This window comes from Lithobates pipiens, unplaced genomic scaffold (assembly GCF_037356315.1).
Source record: "Lithobates pipiens isolate NorthernLeopardFrog02 unplaced genomic scaffold, aLitPip1_a1.2 Scaffold_79, whole genome shotgun sequence".
Classification (NCBI taxonomy): Eukaryota; Metazoa; Chordata; class Amphibia; order Anura; family Ranidae; genus Lithobates; species Lithobates pipiens.
The window spans coordinates 781,634-796,117 of record NW_027507902.1 but is presented as its reverse complement, the minus strand read 5'-3'; the positions used below and the strand labels follow the sequence as shown (position 1 = coordinate 796,117).

Sequence of the window (14,484 nt, the reverse complement as noted above, 5' to 3'; positions counted from 1 at the left end):
CTCAGGAACCCGCACGGCCCGGGCCGCTCTCACACCGGAGGAACCCGGAAGTGTCGGTGGAACGCATAAACCGGAAGTGCCCTGGATGGTCCTAGAGCCGCTTCCGGCCGTTGTCTGCAGTGGTGGAGGAGGGGAGAGGGCTGAGTACAGGTGAGCGGTGACCCGAGAAGGGGGAGGGGGAGGGGGAGGGGGCCCCACAATGTCCTTCTCTTCATAGATTGGTGAGCATTGAAATATGTGACCACCAATGTCTACACCCCGCCCCCAAAGGTACAGACTCCTCCCCACACTGACACCACGCCCCCAAATCTACAGACCACGCCCACACTGACACCCCGCCCCCAAAGGTACAGACTCCTCCCCACACTGACACCCCGCCCCCAAATATACAGACCCCGCCCCACCCTGACACCCCGCCCCCAAAGGTACAGACTCCTCCCACACTGACACCTCACCCCCAAATCTACAGACTCCGCCCCACACTGACACTCAGCCCCCAAATCTACAGACCCCGCCCCCAAAGGTACAGACTCCTCCCCACACTGACACCCGCCCCCAAAGGTACAGACCCCGCCCACACTGACACCCCGCGCCCAAATATACAGACCCTGTCCCACACTGACACCCCGCCCCCAAAGGTACAGACTCCTCCCACACTGACACCTCACCCCCAAATCTACAGACTCCGCCCCACACTGACACTCAGCCCCCAAATCTACAGACCCCGCCCCCAAAGGTACAGACTCCTCCCCACACTGACACCCCACCCCCAATGGTACAGACTCCTCCCCGCACTGACACCCCGCCCCCAAATATACAGACTCCTCCCACACTGACACCCCGCCCCAAATCTACAGACTCCTCCCCACACTGACACCCCGCCCCCAAAGGTGGTACAGACTCCTCCCCGCACTGACACCCCGCCCCCAAATATACAGACTCCTCCCACACTGACACCCCGCCCCCAAATATACAGACTCCTCCCACACTGACACCCCGCCCCCAAAGGTACAGACTCCTCCCCACACTGACACCCCACCCCCAAAGGTACAGACTCCTCCCACACTGACACCCCGCCCCCAAAGGTACAGACTCCTCCCCACACTGACACCCCGCCCCCAAAGGTACAGACCCCTCCCCACACTGACACCCCGCCCCCAAAGGTACAGACCCCTCCCCACACTGACACCCCGCCCCCAAAGGTACAGACCCCTCCCCACACTGACACCCCGCCCCCAAAGACTCCTCCCCACACTGACACCCCGCCCCCAAAGACTCCTCCCCACACTGACACCCCGCCCCAAAGACTCCTCCCCACACTGACACCCCGCGCCCAAAGGTACAGACCCCTCCCCACACTGACACCCCGCCCCCAAAGACTCCTCCCCACACTGACACCCCGCCCCCAAAGGTACAGACCCCTCCCCACACTGACACCCCGCCCCCAAAGACTCCTCCCCACACTGACACCCCGCCCCCAAAGGTACAGACCCCTCCCCACACTGACACTCAGCCCCCAAATCTACAGACCCCGCCCACACTGACACCCCGCGCCCAAATATACAGACCCCGCCCACACTGACACCCCGCGCCCAAATATACAGACCCTGTCCCACACTGACACCCCGCCCCCAAAGGTACAGACTCCTCCCACACTGACACCTCACCCCCAAATCTACAGACTCCGCCCCACACTGACACTCAGCCCCCAAATCTACAGACCCCGCCCCCAAAGGTACAGACTCCTCCCCACACTGACACCCCACCCCCAATGGTACAGACTCCTCCCCGCACTGACACCCCGCCCCCAAATATACAGACTCCTCCCACACTGACACCCCGCCCCCAAATCTACAGACTCCTCCCCACACTGACACCCCGCCCCCAAAGGTGGCACAGACTCCTCCCCGCACTGACACCCCGCCCCCAAATATACAGACTCCTCCCACACTGACACCCCGCCCCCAAATATACAGACCCTGTCCCACACTGACACCCCGCCCCCAAAGGTACAGACTCCTCCCACACTGACACCTCACCCCCAAATCTACAGACTCCGCCCCACACTGACACTCAGCCCCCAAATCTACAGACCCCGCCCCCAAAGGTACAGACTCCTCCCCACACTGACACCCCACCCCCAATGGTACAGACTCCTCCCCGCACTGACACCCCGCCCCCAAATATACAGACTCCTCCCACACTGACACCCCGCCCCCAAATCTACAGACTCCTCCCCACACTGACACCCCGCCCCCAAAGGTGGTACAGACTCCTCCCCGCACTGACACCCCGCCCCCAAATATACAGACTCCTCCCACACTGACACCCCGCCCCCAAATATACAGACTCCTCCCACACTGACACCCCGCCCCCAAAGGTACAGACTCCTCCCCACACTGACACCCCACCCCCAAAGGTACAGACTCCTCCCACACTGACACCCCGCCCCCAAAGGTACAGACTCCTCCCCACACTGACACCCCACCCCCAAAGGTACAGACTCCTCCCACACTGACACCCCGCCCCCAAAGGTACAGACCCCTCCCCACACTGACACCCCGCCCCCAAAGGTACAGACCCCTCCCCACACTGACACCCCGCCCCCAAAGGTACAGACCCCTCCCCACACTGACACCCCGACCCCAAAGACTTCTCCCCACACTGACACCCCGCCCCCAAAGACTCCTCCCCACACTGACACCCCGCCCCAAAGACTCCTCCCCACACTGACACCCCGCGCCCAAAGGTACAGACCCCTCCCCACACTGACACCCCGCCCCCAAAGACTCCTCCCCACACTGACACCCCGCCCCCAAAGGTACAGACCCCTCCCCACACTGACACCCCGCCCCCAAAGACTCCTCCCCACACTGACACCCCGCCCCCAAAGGTACAGACCCCTCCCCACACTGACACTCAGCCCCCAAATCTACAGACCCCGCCCACACTGACACCCCGCGCCCAAATATACAGACCCTGTCCCACACTGACACCCCGCCCCCAAAGGTACAGACTCCTCCCACACTGACACCTCACCCCCAAATCTACAGACTCCGCCCCACACTGACACTCAGCCCCCAAATCTACAGACCCCGCCCCCAAAGGTACAGACTCCTCCCCACACTGACACCCCACCCCCAATGGTACAGACTCCTCCCCGCACTGACACCCCGCCCCCAAATATACAGACTCCTCCCACACTGACACCCCGCCCCCAAATCTACAGACTCCTCCCCACACTGACACCCCGCCCCCAAAGGTGGCACAGACTCCTCCCCGCACTGACACCCCGCCCCCAAATATACAGACTCCTCCCACACTGACACCCCGCCCCCAAATATACAGACCCTGTCCCACACTGACACCCCGCCCCAAAGGTACAGACTCCTCCCACACTGACACCTCACCCCCAAATCTACAGACTCCGCCCCACACTGACACTCAGCCCCCAAATCTACAGACCCCGCCCCCAAAGGTACAGACTCCTCCCCACACTGACACCCCACCCCCAATGGTACAGACTCCTCCCCGCACTGACACCCCGCCCCCAAATATACAGACTCCTCCCACACTGACACCCCGCCCCCAAATCTACAGACTCCTCCCCACACTGACACCCCGCCCCCAAAGGTGGTACAGACTCCTCCCCGCACTGACACCCCGCCCCCAAATATACAGACTCCTCCCACACTGACACCCCGCCCCCAAATATACAGACTCCTCCCACACTGACACCCCGCCCCCAAAGGTACAGACTCCTCCCCACACTGACACCCCACCCCCAAAGGTACAGACTCCTCCCACACTGACACCCCGCCCCCAAAGGTACAGACTCCTCCCCACACTGACACCCCACCCCCAAAGGTACAGACTCCTCCCACACTGACACCCCGCCCCCAAAGGTACAGACCCCTCCCCACACTGACACCCCGCCCCCAAAGGTACAGACCCCTCCCCACACTGACACCCCGCCCCCAAAGGTACAGACCCCTCCCCACACTGACACCCCGCCCCCAAAGACTCCTCCCCACACTGACACCCCGCCCCCAAAGACTCCTCCCCACACTGACACCCCGCCCCAAAGACTCCTCCCCACACTGACACCCCGCGCCCAAAGGTACAGACCCCTCCCCACACTGACACCCCGCCCCCAAAGACTCCTCCCCACACTGACACCCCGCCCCCAAAGGTACAGACCCCTCCCCACACTGACACCCCGCCCCCAAAGACTCCTCCCCACACTGACACCCCGCCCCCAAAGGTACAGACTCCTCCCCACACTGACACCCCACCCCCAAAGGTACAGACCCCTCCCCACACTGACACCCCGCCCCCAAAGGTACAGACTCCTCCCCACACTGACACCCCGACCCCAAAGGTACAGACCCCTCCCCACACTGACACCCTGCCCCCAAAGGTACAGACCCCTCCCCACACTGACACCCCGCCCCCAAAGGTACAGACCCCTCCCCACACTGACACCCCGCCCCCAAAGGTACAGACCCCTCCCCACACTGACACCCCGCCCCCAAAGGTACAGACCCCTCCCCACACTGACACCCCGCCCCCAAAGGTACAGACCCCTCCCCACACTGACACCCCACCCCCAAAGCTACAGACTCCTCCCCACACTGACACCCCGCCCCCAAAGGTACAGACTCCTCCCACACTGACACCCCGCCCCCAAAGGTACAGACTCCTCCCACACTGACACCCCGCCCCCAAAGGTACAGACCCCTCCCCACACTGACACCCCGCCCCCAAAGGTACAGACCCCTCCCCACACTGACACCCCGCCCCCAAAGGTACAGACTCCTCCCCACACTGACACCCCGCCCCCAAAGACTCCTCCCCACACTGACACCCCGCCCCAAAGACTCCTCCCCACACTGACACCCCGCCCCCAAAGGTACAGACCCCTCCCCACCTGAAACAATACAAACTCCGCCCCCAGCAATACAGACTCCGCCTTACACCGACACTCCGCCCCCAGCAATACAGACTCCGCCTTACACCGACACTCCGCCCCCAGCAATACAGACTCCGCTTACACCAACACTCAGCCCCCAGCAATACAGACCTTGGTGGCTGCGTATAGAGGAACCAATCTCTTCATTCCTCTTCCACACCTGCAGGCATTAACCGGGAGAGATTAGTTCAGCTATATGCAGCCGCCAGCACCCCTCCTATACCTGCCCCGGTGTGTTCCCCAGAGTATATTGTGCAGAGGTCAGGAGTATGTCATGTACAGCAGAGTGTAGATTAGGAGTATGATATGTACAGTAGAGTGTATAGGGTGCAGAGGTCAGGAGTATGTCATGTACAGTCGAGTGTATAGGATGCAGAGGTCAGGGTATGACATGTACAGTAGAGTGTAGGTTAGGAGTATGACATGTACAGTAGAGTGTATAGGATGCAGAGGTCAGGAGTATGTCATGTACAGTAGAGTGTAGGTCAGGAGTATGACATGTACAGTAGAGTGTATAAGGTGCAGAGGTCAGGAGTATGACATGTACAGTAGAGTGTAGGTCAGGACTATGTCATTTACAGTAGAGTGTAGGTCAGGAGTATGACATGTACAGTAGAGTGTAGGTTAGGAGTATGTCATGTACAGCAGAGTGTAGGTTAGGAGTATGTCATGTACAGCAGAGTGTAGGTCAGGACTATGTCATGTACAGCAGAGTGTATAGGGTGCAGGGGTCAGGAGAATATAATGTACCGGACTTCCCTTGTGGCCGATGTCAGAAAGTGGTTGTAGATTTCCTCGCTCTCCTGTGGAACCTCAGTAATCGCTGCGACTCCCAGGGCAGTCATGCAGAATGTGGGACAGATGCACCCCTGGCATTGATAATCAGGAGGAAGTAATTATTCCCTGGAACATGGAGATACTTATCGGAACTCACCTCATTCTTGATATCTCTTTACAGTGAGGAAGCTTCTGGAACCATTTCTGGTCCTCACAGATTGGAAGAGAAGATCAGACATGGAGGGGCGCAGGAAGAGGTCCCCCGTGGTGGTGGAACCGGAGGAGGACTTGGGGGAGGTATCAGAGAGGATCCTGCGACTGACTCTGGAGATCATCTATACTGTCACCGGAGAGGTGAGGGCTGCCGGATCTGGAGGGTTGGGGGTTCCTGGTGGCATCTCCAGGATGTGTTCTGTTGGGTTCCAGTATGGAGGCCACACTCCCTCAGGCCTTCACCTTCCATCGCGTTCCGGTGTCTGATATTGAGGCCTGCCTATCAGTCTTGGGCTAATAATCAGGGAAGAGCCAGTGTTAGTGACCCCAGGAGCCGGTCAGTATTTACAGATCAGAACCCTCCCGGTATTTCCACTTCCACAGGAAAAGGTATCCAACATGCTGGAAGCCAAAAGCTAATTCATAGCTTTAAAGTGGAACCCCCCACCTAGAACTTGTCACCTGGGTTTGGCTGGAGTAGGGAGGGGTGAGAGCCTCTGTCAGGTTTTTATTGGGAACATTTTTGCTGTATGTAGTCAGCGTTCTGCCTCTTTCTATCCCATCGTAGGACTGTATGATTGTGAAGAAGTCAGGGGATGACCACGTTTTGGAAGTCTTCAGCAGGAATCAAAGTGTCTTCATTGATCCTCCATTGATACAAAAGAGAAATAATGAGTGGAGGATTCTGGAACTCGCCAACAGAATCATTGAGCTGCTGACTGGACAGGTAGGTGACTCTAGGAATTCTGGGTAATAATCTCATCCTCTGTGTCTGAAAGGTAACATTACTGCTCAGTGCTGCTTCATGGAATCCAGAGTATCCTGGCCATCCTCTTCCTTTGTGGCCCCTTCTGAGCTCCCATTCCCTGTCCTCTAGCTACTGGTGTGCCATGACCTTCTGTCCTTCATCTGGACCTTCTGTCCTTCTATCTGACCTTCTGTCCTTCATCTGGACCTTCTGTCCTTCATCTGGACCTTCTGTCCTTCATCTGGACCTTCTGTCCTTCATCTGGACCTTCTGTTCTTCTATCTGACCTTCTGTCCTCCTACTGGACCTTCTGTCCTTCTATCTGACCTTTTGTCCTTCTACTGGATCTTCTGTCCTCTTTCTGGACCTTCTGTCCTTCTATCTGACCTTCTGTCCTTCATCTGGACCTTCTGTCCTTCTATCTGACCTTCTGTCCTCATTCTCGATCTTCTGTCCTTCTACTGGATCTCCTGTCCTCTTTCTGGATCTTCTGTCCTCCTACTGGATCTTCTGTCCTCCTCCTGGATCTTCTGTCCCTCTTCTGGATCTTCTGTCCCTCTTCTGGATCTTCTGTCCCTCTTCTGGATCTTCTGTTCTCCTTCTGGATCTTCTGTCCCCCTTCTGGATCTTCTGTCCCCCTTCTGGATCTTCTGTCCCCCTTCTGGATCTTCTGTCCCCCTTCTGGATCTTCTGTCCTCCTTCTGGATCTTCTGTCCTCCTCCTGGGCCTTCTGTCCTCCTCCTGGGCCTTCTGTCCTCCTCCTGGGCCTTCTGTCCTCCTCCCGGGCCTTCTGTCCTCCTCCCGGGCCTTCTGTCCTCCTCCCGGGCCTTCTGTCCTCCTCCCGGGCCTTCTGTCCTCCTCCCGGGCCTTCTGTCCTCCTCCCGGGCCTTCTGTCCTCCTCCCGGGCCTTCTGTCCTCCTCCTGGGCCTTCTGTCCCTCTTCTGGATCTTCTGTCCTCCTCCTGGGCCTTCTGTCCCTCTTCTGGATCTTCTGCCCTCCTTCTGGACTTTCTGTCCTTCTAGATCTTTTAGACCTTCTGTCCTCCTCCTGGGCCTTTTGTCCTCCTCCTGGGCCTTTTGTCCTCCTCCTGGGCCTTTTGTCCTCCTCCTGGGCTTTTTGTCCTCCTCCTGGGCCTTCTGTTCTTCTCATGGATCTTCTGTCCTTCTCATGGTTCTTCTGTCCTTCTCCTGGATCTTCTGTCCCCCTTCTGGATCTTCTGTCCCCCTTCTGGATCTTCTGTCTCCCTTCTGGATCTTCTGTCCCCCTTCTGGATCTTCTGTCCTCCTTCTGGATCTTCTGTCCCCCTTCTGGATCTTCTGTCCCCCTTCTGGATCTTCTGTCCCCCTTCTGGATCTTCTGTCCTCCTTCTGGATCTTCTGTCCTCCTCCTGGGCCTTTTGTCCTCCTCCTGGGCTTTTTGTCCTCCTCCTGGGCCTTCTGTTCTTCTCATGGATCTTCTGTCCTTCTCATGGTTCTTCTGTCCTTCTCCTGGATCTTCTGTCCCCCTTCTGGATCTTCTGTCCCCCTTCTGGATCTTCTGTCTCCCTTCTGGATCTTCTGTCCCCCTTCTGGATCTTCTGTCCTCCTTCTGGATCTTCTGTCCCCCTTCTGGATCTTCTGTCCCCCTTCTGGATCTTCTGTCCCCCTTCTGGATCTTCTGTCCTCCTCCTGGGCCTTCTGTCCTCCTCCTGGGCCTTCTGTCCTCCTCCTGGGCCTTCTGTCCTCCTCCTGGGCCTTCTGTCCTCCTCCCGGGCCTTCTGTCCTCCTCCCGGGCCTTCTGTCCTCCTCCTGGGCCTTCTGTCTTCCTCCCGGGCCTTCTGTCCTCCTCCCGGGCCTTCTGTCCTCCTCCTGGGCCTTCTGTCCTCCTCCCGGGCCTTCTGTCCTCCTCCCGGGCCTTCTGTCCTCCTCCTGGGCCTTCTGTCTTCCTCCCGGGCCTTCTGTCCTCCTCCCGGGCCTTCTGTCCTCCTCCCGGGCCTTCTGTCCTCCTCCCGGGCCTTCTGTCCTCCTCCTGGGCCTTCTGTCTTCCTCCCGGGCCTTCTGTCCTCCTCCCGGGCCTTCTGTCCTCCTCCTGGGCCTTCTGTCCTCCTCCTGGGCCTTCTGTCCCTCTTCTGGATCTTCTGTCCTCCTCCTGGGCCTTCTGTCCCTCTTCTGGATCTTCTGCCCTCCTTCTGGACTTTCTGTCCTTCTAGATCTTTTAGACCTTCTGTCCTCCTCCTGGGCCTTTTGTCCTCCTCCTGGGCCTTTTGTCCTCCTCCTGGGCTTTTTGTCCTCCTCCTGGGCCTTCTGTTCTTCTCATGGATCTTCTGTCCTTCTCATGGTTCTTCTGTCCTTCTCATGGTTCTTCTGTCCTCCTCCTGGATCTTCTGTCCCCCTTCTGGATCTTCTGTCTCCCTTCTGGATCTTCTGTCTCCCTTCTGGATCTTCTGTCCCCCTTCTGGATCTTCTGTCCCCCTTCTGGATCTTCTGTCCCCCTTCTGGATCTTCTGTCCCCCTTCTGGATCTTCTGTCTTCCCCCTGGGCCTTCTGTCTTCTCCCTTGGCCTTCTGTCTTCCTTCTCATGGATCTTCTGTCCTTCTCATGGTTCTTCTGTCCTTTTACTGGATCTTTTGTCCTCCCTTTGGCCCTTTTTTTTCCTTCTTCTGGACCTTCAGTATCACCTTTCGCACCTCACGATCTCTCATCATTCTTGTCCCATCTTTTTATTAAGTGTGACAGGGATAAAAGAGGACCTGTCATTTTCCGAACTGTGCCTGAAATACGGGAGGTAGAAGGCGCAGAGTAGCGGTTACAATAAAGCAGTAGATTTTCTGAGTTGGTGTCATGAAACCTGTTCTCCTTAGGAGGCTCTCCCCGGAGTGCCGGTCAAAGTTCTTTGCTGAGGTCAATGAGTGTGCAAGGAGGAAACTCCAAAAAACAGAATGTAATATTTTCAAGACTTCTATATAATATAATCCGACACGTTTCAGGGGTTGGAAAGCCCCCCCCTTCATCAGGGCTCGGTACTGTTGAAGGACGTGTGTACCGGCCTGATAAAATTGGAGGAAATGGGGGAGGGGGGTGAATATGATCACTTCAGATGTCGCAAAGTCTGAATAAAATAAATCTGGGCCTTATAGGCTCGTCCTTTGACGCCTCCAATCTATATCTGAAATAACTCACTTTCTACTCCGGGGTAACCTGTGACATGGCTGTGTCCGATCTCATACACCTGTCTTGTACAGCACCATGGCAGATGTTGGCGTTATACATATACACTCATTGCTGTCTGATTTTTAGGTCCCTGCGGATTTCACAGACAAGCGGCTTCACCGTCATGGAGGAAATCATCACTGTGGACGTTCTCAGGGCTTCCGATTATCTGGTAAGTGTCCGCTGTCTCCGTACTCAGCTTAGTAGAACCAGAAAGTAAAACTCGCTGTCTTGTGTTTTGGGAGGTCCATGCAGGAGCAGAGTTCCTGCGGGGGGTCCCATTTGTTCTTGAGACAGGAGTCTCTGGAGTCATTGGAAATAACATTGTGCTGGGAGGTCTCTAGGTGACGCTCTGAGGTGACTAGAGGCACAGGATCACAGCAGCCACTTGAATCATTTGAGACAGGTTGGTGGAGACGTGAAGGTTGCTGGGGGCACATGGGTTGATGGAGGCACAGAATTGTATGGGGTGCTGGAGACACGGGGGTCACAAAGTCTTTGAAGGCACGGGAGTGTGGTGGTCTCTGAGGCACAGGGGATACAGGTCAATGCTGGAGGCACAGGGCTTGCTAGAGGCGCTGAGGTTGCTAGAAGCACATGGGTTGCTAGAGGCACATGGGTTGCTAGAGACACATGGGTTGCTAGAGGCACAGGTATCAAAAAACCTTTGAAAGCATAGGAGTGTCATGGTCACTGAGACTCAGAGGATACTGATCAACGCTGGAGGCAAAGGGGTTGCTGGAGGCACAGGGGTCGCTGGGGGTTGCTGGAGGCACAGGGGTCGCTGGGGGTTGCTGGAGGCACAGGGGTTGCTGGGGTTGCTGGAGGCACTGGGGTTGCTGGAGGCGCAGGGGTCGCTGGGGTTGCTGGAGGCGCAGGGGTCGCTGCAGGCGCAAGGGTCGCTGGGCCTGTCCATGAGAGGCGACCGGGTTCCGTCCCCTCTCTCCATGTCACCCCCTATAGTAATAATGAATAGATTCATGTATAGCATGAATCTATCCATGGCCACCGCAGCCACCCCCTATTCATGCGTCCGGCCCCTTTCAAGACGCCTGAATTGTTGTTTGTTTGAAGCACCTGGTTAGAGCCAGAGACTCTAATAAGCTTCAAAATAGGGTGGGCTCGGAGCGCAGAGCATTGCGCCATGAGCCCACCCAGGTGTTACAACAGTGAATGGATATTCGCAGTTGTAACACAGATTCTCAATCTGGTCAATCAGAAGCAGGTCTGAGACCCGTTTTCCGATTGACCGAAAAGAGAAGAGAAAAAAAAATGACAACCGGCCACCACTGGTTGCTGGATGCACTGGGGTTGCTAGAGGCGATGTGGTTGCTAAAGCCACAGGAGCCGCCGGGGTTGCTAGAGTCATGGGGGCTTGCTGTGGTTGCTAGATGCAGGGAGTCACTGGGGTTGCTAGAGGCACAGGGGGTCGCTGGGGTTGCTAGAGGAACCTTTAAGACTGCACCAAATTGCTGATGGGCTGCAACACTGGTACTTCCAGATTTTTGCCGGCGGCCATGTTCCAGAGAGAAGAGCAGGCACTGGATTGGGGACGAGGTACGTGACAGTACACACACATTAATGAGTTGGAGGAGGAACATAATCCCCTCCCCCTCTGCTGGCAGAAATGAGACTGCCTCAGTTCTTTATAGAGGCGCTTTCCTCAGACAGACCAATCAGCGAAGGTTTTGGGGTGATGTGATGGGCGGTCTTGTAAGGTGTCTTATTTTGTTTCTTGCAGGTCCGTGCCTCAACAGAAAGCTGCACAGCCCCGCAAAAGAGGAAGGCGCCCCTGACAAGGGCACCCACCAGAGGGAGCTAGATAAATGGACGCAGACTAACGCAGCACTTAAAATAAACTCAGCGCCCAATCAAGATGGGAACTTCACAAAGAGCCCCGCCCCCGCGGAGCAGTCACCATTTAGAACCAGTTGCATTAAGGAGGAGATTGTGTTGGATGAAGAGGAAAGCCTCACCAACGGTCCCACGCCTCCTGCCGACGCCCAGATAGATTACATCATCACCTACATCAAGGAGGAGGACGAATCGTGTGACGAGGAGACGCTTTCCGACCCTTTCTCGCCCCGAGAGTACGCCTCTATCTGTAAGAGGGGCGGGGAGCAGAACATGACGGTCATGTACACAGACTCGGACAAGAGAGGGGACAACCCGGCTTCTACCTCCCACCGGCGGTTTTTGGAGGACGCCGAACTGATGCACAGCTTTGCCGAGTGCGAGAAGTGCTTCACCTGCAACAAGCACCAGCGGATCCACATCCGGGAGAAGCCCTTCGCCTGCTCCACCTGCGGCAAATTCTTCACCACCAACTCCAACCTGGTGGCCCACCAGAGGATACACACCGGGGAGAAACCCTTCTCGTGTTCCGAGTGCGGAAAATGCTTCACCAGCAGCTCAGACCTGGTCAAGCACAAGATCATCCACACCGGGGAGAAGCCCTTTCCCTGCTCCTCGTGCGGGAAATGTTTCACCAACAAGTCCAACCTGATTAAACACCAGAGAATCCACACCGGGGAACGGCCTTATTCCTGCCCTGACTGTGGGAAGAGGTTCACCAGCACCTCGCACCTGGTTACACACCGCAGAACTCACACGGGGGAGAAGCCATATCCCTGCCCCAGCTGCGGGAAGTTCTTCAGCAATAAATCGCACCTGGTGGAACACCAGAGAATCCACACAGGGGAGAGACCTTTTCCTTGTCCGGAGTGTGGGAAATGCTTCACTCAGAAGAGCAACCTTAATAATCACCTGAGAATTCATTCCCGGGGGAAGGCGGTAAGTGTCCTTGGAGAGTCAGGAACCAGATCTGACATAAACTGAGAAGAAGCCTACTCCTAAAGACTGTGACCATGGCTTTGGCCACCCTGGGTGCTCCAACAATAGACAGGGCCATGACTTCTGGGTGACGGGTATCATCGTCTACAGTGGTCAGGACATAATGCTTCCCAGATTTGATGGAGCCCAAGAATGCCAATGGCTCCACTCCTGGAATGGCTCCTCATAAGCACCACCAGATACTTTGCTGGTCCACACAGCACACTATGGGCTTCCAAACTATGTTATGAGTCGCATGTTCTTGGCTGACTTTCCTCTCTTCTCCGAATACCCATTGGAGATGCCAATTGTGGTGACCTGGCCAGAGAGGAACTTCTGCCCCAAACCTGGAATTTGACCTCTTATGTTCGGAGCTGGATCTCTGAAGATGGTGGGGACTGGCTTCCTACCACAGGAGTGTGACCTTGGAAGACTTACCATGACATGGACATTTCTGGAAGACCACAGACAGATCTGCACAGTTGGAGGTTCATCCATAAACCTCCAGAACTGGAATTGTATGTTCAGATCATGGAAGACGTCTGTTTCTGAAGGCCCGACCTTAGGAATCAGAGTCCCCAACTGGATGGTCAACCCAAAATGGATCTAGAAGTGTGAAGATCGAAGTTTAAAGACAGGTCAGGCTCTGAAGGCCCAACCTTAGGAATCGGAGTCCCCAACATGGACAGTCAACCCAAAAAGTATCTAGAAGTGTGAAGATCGAAGTTTATAGACAGGTCAGGCTCTGAAGGCCCGACCTTAGGAATCGGAGTCCCCAACTGGACGGTCAACCCAAAATGGATCTAGAAGTGTGAAGATCGAAGTTTATAGACAGGTCAGGCTCTGAAGGCCTGGCACGGAGTTCTGCTTTAGGGATCAGAGCTGGGCGTTCAACCCAAAACCTCACAAATAGAAGTGGATGTTCAGATGGTGGAAGATTGCAGAAGAGGTCTGGTTGTGAAGGGCCCAGAGAGTTTTGGAAATCGGAGTCGACAGTTGGATGTTGAGCCGTAAATCTTTGAAAATAGATCTAGAAGTGTGAAGACAAGCGTGTGATGGGGAGGGTTCAGCCGTAGTTATGACATCAGGAGGCAGATCCAAAGCCATAAATATCCATTGGAAGGTTTTTTGGCTGAGGAACCCTGAAGATGGGTTGGGGGTCTGTCTGAAGTGTCAGCAGCAGGCCCAGCCAGGCCACGGGGCAGACCCGGCATTTGTCTGGTGGGCCGTGGCCACATGTCCTAACAAGAGCTGCTGGCTAATGCTCGGGTCAGCAACCGTCTCTCATTCCTGGTAACGGGATCCACAGCGTCCGGCAGTACCTCAAGTGGTTAAGGTCAGTGGGCATAATCGGGCACAGTAAAAGCTATGGCCTGAAGATCCTATTGCCCCCATATAGCTGCCATTGTGCTCATATACACTATATTACCTAAAGTATTGGGACGCCTGCCTTTACACACGCACATGAACTTTAATGGCATCCCAGTCTTCATCCGGAGGGTTCAATATTGAGTTGGCCCTTTGCCGCTATAACAGCTTCACCTCTTCTGGGAAGGCCGTCCACAAGGTTTAGGAGGGTGTCTATGGGAATGTTTGACCATTCTTCCAGAAGAGCATTTGTGAGGTCAGGCACTGATGTTGGAGGAGAAGGCCTGGCTCACAGTCTCCCCTCTAATTCAACCCAAAGGTATTCTATCAGGTTGAGGTCAGGGCTCTGTGCAGGCCAGTCAAGTTCCTCCACCCCAAACTCACTC

The 14,484-nt window shown here is 56.0% G+C and overlaps 2 protein-coding genes across 2 annotated transcripts in view; both read left to right on the top strand.

The window, feature by feature from the left end:
* LOC143960006 (uncharacterized) overlaps nucleotides 1–14,484 on the top strand; it is a 269,947-nt gene that overhangs the window by 165,123 nt on the left and 90,340 nt on the right. The gene's annotated exons all lie outside the window — the stretch shown is intronic.
* The window catches only part of LOC143959992 (uncharacterized), a 67,226-nt gene continuing 52,756 nt past the window's right edge, over nucleotides 15–14,484 (top strand). Inside the window, exons 1-5 of the mRNA XM_077468238.1 lie at nucleotides 15–150; nucleotides 5,931–6,103; nucleotides 6,531–6,689; nucleotides 9,986–10,070; nucleotides 11,640–12,688. Of these exons, the coding sequence (XP_077324364.1) occupies nucleotides 5,987–6,103; nucleotides 6,531–6,689; nucleotides 9,986–10,070; nucleotides 11,640–12,688 (1,410 nt within the window). The 5' untranslated portion in view covers nucleotides 15–150; nucleotides 5,931–5,986. The remainder of the gene's footprint in view (nucleotides 151–5,930; nucleotides 6,104–6,530; nucleotides 6,690–9,985; nucleotides 10,071–11,639; nucleotides 12,689–14,484) is intronic.